The following is a 6000-nucleotide window of genomic DNA, read 5'->3' as shown; positions in this document are numbered from 1 at the left end:
GGCCGGTGGGCGGGGACCGCGACGGTCCGCGTCCTGGCTGGCCGCACCACCTGCCAATCACAGCAAGACAGCCTTTTCATTGGCCGGAGCCCCCCTGCCTTATCAGTCCATCTCACGGAGCTCCCCTGTCGTCACCGTTTGTGCTTCCCCCGCCGCCTGTCCCCCTCCGCTAAGGAATATAGTCCCCGCCACGGCGGAGCCCCCCGCCGAGCCGCCGCGGCCCCGTTCCGCCGCCCCCGGTGCGGCCACGCGCCTGCCGGTGCCGCGAGGCGCGCGAGGGGCGACATCACCCCGCTGCTCCCCGCTGCTCGTACGGGCGGCGGAGGGATACGGCGGGGGCGGGGCGTGCGGCCGCGAGTCGCGAGGGCGTGAGGGGGGAGGCGGCAGAGGCGGGCGCGGGGGGCTGCGGGGGGAGACGTGGTGGCCGCCGCCGCCGCGGGGGGAACTATGCATGGGCGGCGGGGCGGGCGGGCGGGCCAGCGGCGGGAGGCGGAGCGGCGGTGGCGGCGGCCCCGGCGGCGGCAGCAGCGGCGTTAGGGCCCGGCCCGGCGCGGGGCGGGGCTGCGGGGCGGGCCGGGGCGCACGCGCCGCCCGGTGCGGGGCGATCGCGCCGCTTCGCTACATTGTATCCGCCGGCGGCGGAGAACAATAGGCGCCGCCGCCGCCCCCGGGCCTGGGCGCCGCGGCCGCCCCCGCCCCCGCCGCGACCCCCGACACCCTTCATGCGCTTCCCCTGCCCTGGGCGCGCCGGGCCTGGAACAGGTAAAAAAAAAAAAAAAAAAAAAAAAAAGCGAAATAAAATGTAGAAATAATAAAATAATAGCCAAGCCAACCCGGCCGCGCCGCCCCGGGGCTGCGCGGAGCGGGGGTCCCGGCGCTACGGGCGCGGGGTGCCGGAGCTGTGGGTCCGGTGTGGCGGGGCTCGCAGCGCTCGGGGCGCGGAGGGGGACGGGACGGGCTCGGCGCTATTGTCCCCTCGGCAAAGTTTGCCGGGGCCGGGTGAAGGGGGGCGGCAGCGGTGGGGCGGGTTCGGGGCCGTGCGAGCCGCTGGGAGGGGGTGCGTGGGTCCCCGCCGGGGAGAGGGGCCCGGTGCTCGGTCCTGCTGTGAACTTCAGCCGAGCGCAGTCCGCCGCTCGTCCCCGGCCCGCCTCAGCCGGCCCCGGGGGTCTCTGAGCCCCTTCCCGGCTCGGCGGCTGCGGGAGCCGCGGGACGCAGCGCGGGGGCGGCTGCTGCGGCTTTTCCCCCGGCACGGAGGGGGCTCCTGGGGCCCGCGTCCCCCTCCTGCGCTCCCCGCCGCAGCCCCTTCCCTACGGCACGGGGGTCGCGGGTGGGGGGCAGCGAACAGCTTCGTCCCCGTCCCCGTCCCGGGGCGGCCGGGCCTTTGTCCGGGCTGGGGAGGAACCCCGGGGACATCTGCTTGGGGGTCCCGGCCCGGCGCCTCGGGCCCGCGGGCTGCTTTGGGGTCAGAAAGTGTGCGTGGAATAAATAAAAATAACTCTCGCCAAGCCCGGCTTTGGGGCGGGTAAAGGTTTTGTTCACGTTGTCTCCGGGTGCCTCAGGGGTGCGGGGTTTGGGGGACTGGGAAGAGATGTCCCCTTCTCCCTGCCTCTTTCCATGGGGGCTCTGGGGTCTCGTGCCCCCAGCCGCGCTTGAGGCACCAGGGCAGAAGGTTGGGAAAGTGCCTTTAAAAACACTAAAACACTGAGCAGATGCCCTGATGACACTTTGAAAAAGGCTTTTCAAAGAAAATGAAAATTAAAAAAAAAAAAAAAAAAGAAAGAAAATTCCCGGGCTTTTTTTTATAGTGCTGATGGCTTTTTACACGCTGGGCTGATTTCAGTCTTTTTTTATGAAACTTCATTGAAATGTAGTGCTGAGCCTACAAACACTTTGGATCGTGTGGAGTTTTCTTTTTTTTTTTTTTTTTTTAATAACTTCTTTTTTTTAAACTTACGATTAATGAGTTAAATTTATTGGCCAGCTGCCCTTTGTAACCATGAATGAGTTCCTAAAAAAAAAGGCCAAAAAAAAAAAAAAGGGAATCTTTTATCTCATCCCCAGCCTCTCTTCCTCCCTTCCAAAGAAATATTTTTCTATCATAGCAAGCTGGCAAAAAAGATCAATCTCCCTTTTGAAAAAAAATAATCTGTAAAATTAGGAAGAATAATATTTACCTATCTTACAAGGTTGCCTGGAGGGCTTTATTTTTGCAAAAACACTCTGAAAACAAAATTTTTTTGTTTCCAGTCCCTTTTGGGAGTGGAGAGGCTCAGTTCTCACTGAGCACGGCCTGGCTGGGCATCCCCAAACACAGCCCCTGAAAAAGCAGCTGCAGGTGCTCGGCGACGCGAAGGAAAGAGCTGTAACATCAGACTTTTTTTTTTTTTTTTTCACTTTTTTTTTTTTTTTTTTTTTTTTTTTTTTTTTTAAACAAAACTCGGCAAGGACAAGAGAGCCTCCTGCGGGGAGCAAGTGTGGGGGAAGGCAAGGGGGCGAGCCGAGCCAGACAAGCGCCTGAGTGATAACTTGCCTGAACCCTTTGATAAATGAGTTGACTCTTTTTTTTTTTTCCTTTTTTTTTTTTTTCTTTTCCCCCTTCATTCGCCACACGCCAGGAACAGAATTGGCCTGAATTAGTGGAATTGGCAGCAAAAAACTAACATACAAGTGTGTCTGGTCAATAGAAGGCTTGTTCCTGCCGCTGGGTGCTGTGTGAGGACTCCGACTGTGCTCTGGCCCCGGAGTTGGACGCTGCAGACGCGCTCAGGGTTTTTCTTTTCTCACCCCTCCACTCAGTCTTTTTAAAATATTCATCAATGGGGTGGGTAGTTTGCTGTAGTCATTAAAATATCTCTCTCCCCTCCCCCTCGCTTTCTCCAGGACTGCCACTGTTGAGTCTGTGGGAATATGAATCAGCAGCAGCAGAGAATGGCTGCAGTTGGGACAGACAAAGAGCTCAGTGACCTGCTGGACTTCAGTATGGTGAGCGAGCGCGGCCGGGGGGCTGCACAGCCCTGGGGCTGGGAGCTGCACAGGGGAGGAAATGTGAGCCTGTAAATTGGACATGATGGATTTCAGATGTGCCGTGTTTGTGTGCGTGCACATGTGCTGCAACTTGTTTATTTTCAAGTTAAAGCAAAGCCTCTGCCCCTCCTCTCCCCCTCTTCCCCTCAAACGTGTGTTGTTCCCTCATAAGGGAGGCCGAGAGGTTTCTTTTCTGGATGGGACATTTTGGGGGAATTAACAGAGTTGTGTGTTCTCTGTTTAAATGCTCACTGGGTGACTGTTACTGCAGCCATGCAGAGATGTAACTTCAGTAGCTGATTAATCAAGCTTTCTTCCTCTCCCTAGATCCAGACTATTAAACTTTTGCTCCCACAGGTTATTTTGTCACAGTTTGAAACATGTCCAAGCTCTCCAGTGCGTTACTTTTGCAGGAGTTGGACACTTGTGCTCCCCATGCTCTGCTCTTCTGTATCCTGGAAACCTTGAGCTGCATTTAGGAGCTATTTATTTTCAAAGAAACAGGACCTAAGAGTTCCTCCTGAAGGGTGTGCACGGCTCAGAGGGAGGAGAAGTCCCTTTAGTCACAGCAGAGCAGGGTTAGTCCCTGGCACATCCCGCTGTGGCACTGCCAGTGGTGCTGCCTCTCCTTGGCAGGTGACTCGTGGAGGGCAGAGCTGGTGTTCAAAGGCACATAACTGTCTGTTGGGTTCCTCTGTTGTGTGCTGCACCCTCATGGCACTCAAAGCGTGTGTCTTGCTGTTGAGATAAGCAAACGTGCTGCAGAGATAGAAACAACAGCTCCAGGAGGGGGAATGGCCATGAGAGTCACCCCAGCCTGGGTCACCCAGCCCACAGCCCTGCTGGGCTGCTGTTCCTGCCCCTTGGAGGAGAAGGGACAAAAAGTGGTGGCAAAGCTAGGCTCACCTGCTGTCCCAGTGGCTGTGACACCTGTGGATGTGCTGAGGCTCATCTGCTTTTCTGCATCGGCATGCTGAGGTTCAGCCCTGGGAAATAAACCTTTTTCTGCAGCTGGGGGTTGTATCTGTGCTGACAGGGCTCTGTGCTGCAGGAGGGGCAGTGGGGGGAGTCTCTCAGCCCCCTAAGAGCAATTCTTCTGCAGGAGAGGCCCCATTCTCCCAGATTCATGCTTCTGCTGGCAGGCTGGGTCTGTTAAATTGCTGGCAATGGGCTTTTCTGGTAGAATATTTTAAAGTGGGTACAGGGACTACTATGGTGATGGTAACCCTGTAAAACCAAGAATCTCTTCAGGGCTTCCTGTGGTTATTTGTCCCTCTCAGAGGTCCTGCAGGTTGGCAGGAGCCCTCGGGCTTTCCATCAACTGCACTTTTGGTCAGTAATCCAGAATCTGCTCCCTGACGGGGGCTGCAGTAGCTCCTGCTTTGCTTTTCCCCCTCCTTGGAAAAAAAAAATCAAGTCCCATTCACCATGTAGAGCTTTAAAAAACTCTCAAGACCATCTATCTTTTCCAATTTAACCAACCATCCTCATTTGCATGCCTAGAGCTGTATTCCCGGGAGGAGTCTTGACCTAGTCCCTCTGTACACAAGTGTTCCTGTCCTTGGAGGTGAATCCACACCAAAAAGGTTAAATTTGGATTTGGATTCAATGCTCTTCCACTGGCATAATTCGGGGAAGGACCAAAACGTATCCTGTGCTCCTCCAAGGCTGGTGTAGAGGTGCTGGGGGTAGCTGCTCACAGCCTCAGGGCCTGCAAATGTCATTTTTCAGCAGACGACTTGAAGATGTTCCCTGCAGGATCTGCTGGCCGATGGGCTCCGGCGCAGCCTGGACCACAGCCAGCTCTGTTTCACAAACCCTCATCTCCGCACACCCTGCTCCTCTCTTTGCATAAAGGGAATATTAACAGCTCTCCTCAAGGATGAGGAGCTGAAATGGAAAAGCTTCCTAGACAGTAGATGGGTCTGTTGAAGAGGCGCTCCATGGTTTGCTCTCCCCGTGTCCTTGGGATACAGGATTTTTGACCACAAAGCTCGCTCTTTTAAGTGTATTTATGTTTTTCTTTGAATAAACAGGAGTGGAGCATCGGCTCAATAATCCTCTCCAGGACAGTAGAGGGGAGGGAAAAGTAGAGATACTCAGAGCAGCTGGAAGCATTTGCTTCAGATCAGTATTTTGATTCCTTTCTTCTAGGGAAAATGTGTTCAGTCCCAGCAGTCTGTGGTCCAGCCCTGCCCTGTGTTTTGCTGTGCAGGGAGGGAATTTTAAGGCCCTAAGGGGGTGGCATGGCCTACCATGAGTTCCTGGGGTCAGTAAATGACAGGGTTGTGTGAGATGCTGCAAACTGGGCTTGCACTCCTGAAAGAAGAGACTCATCCCCTCTTTAATAAATAAATTCAATGGGTAGATAATGAACTCTAAAGCACTCACCAAAAGCTTTGTGTCACTGTAATTTGCCAAAAAGGGCAAAAATCGAAGGAATCTGTCAGTGAGCAGGAGTCAAAGGAAAGGCCCAGTGATGCTTTGGGGTGTGCATGGCAGCACACTTACCTCTACCCCCAGATAAATTGCCTTTTCTAATTGCCCCAAAGTGCAGGTAATTTGTTAGCCTGCCTTCACCACTGCTTCCTGGCAGCAGGCCCAGATGGGCTGGCCAATCTGGAGAGGAGCTTTCGAGAAAGCATCCTGCCTACAGACCCGAGTGGGCAGCTCAGCCTATTGATTAGGCTGGGTTTTGGTGGCTGCCAGGCTCTGCAGCTTAGCTTGATAGGCACAGGTTGTGTATGGGGGGAGCTGCTCTTGGCCTGTGCTGTCAGGAGATGCTCAACCAACAAGGACTTGGATATGAGGAAAAGGTTCTTCCCCCCGAGGGTGCTGGGGCACTGCCCAGGCTCCCCAGGGAATGGTCCCAGCCCCAAGGTGCCAGAGCTCCAGGAGGGTTTGGACAAGGCTCTCAGGGATGCTCAGGGTGGGATTGTTGGGTGTCTGTGCAGGGACAGGGGCTGGACTTGGATG

General features: G+C 55.4%; 1 protein-coding gene across 13 annotated transcripts in view; it reads left to right on the top strand.

The window, feature by feature from the left end:
- Positions 1-420: 420 nt before the first annotated feature.
- The window catches only part of TCF3 (transcription factor 3), an 83624-nt gene continuing 78044 nt past the window's right edge, over positions 421-6000 (top strand). For 3 of the 13 annotated variants that reach the window (XM_066336116.1, XM_066336115.1, XM_066336111.1), the window contains exons 1-2: positions 427-762; positions 2881-2982. In XM_066336116.1, the coding sequence (XP_066192213.1) occupies positions 2908-2982 (75 nt within the window). In that variant the 5' untranslated portion in view covers positions 427-762; positions 2881-2907. Of the gene's footprint in view, positions 763-2880; positions 2983-6000 lie in introns of all 13 variants that reach the window. The other 10 variants (XM_066336113.1, XM_066336112.1, XR_010745410.1 and 7 more) reach the window with 6 other exon arrangements.

This window comes from Sylvia atricapilla, chromosome 26 (assembly GCF_009819655.1).
Source record: "Sylvia atricapilla isolate bSylAtr1 chromosome 26, bSylAtr1.pri, whole genome shotgun sequence".
In the NCBI taxonomy this organism is placed as follows: domain Eukaryota; kingdom Metazoa; phylum Chordata; class Aves; order Passeriformes; family Sylviidae; genus Sylvia; species Sylvia atricapilla.
The sequence above is the reverse complement of the archived record's forward strand: the minus strand, read 5'-3'. Positions and strand labels throughout refer to the sequence as shown.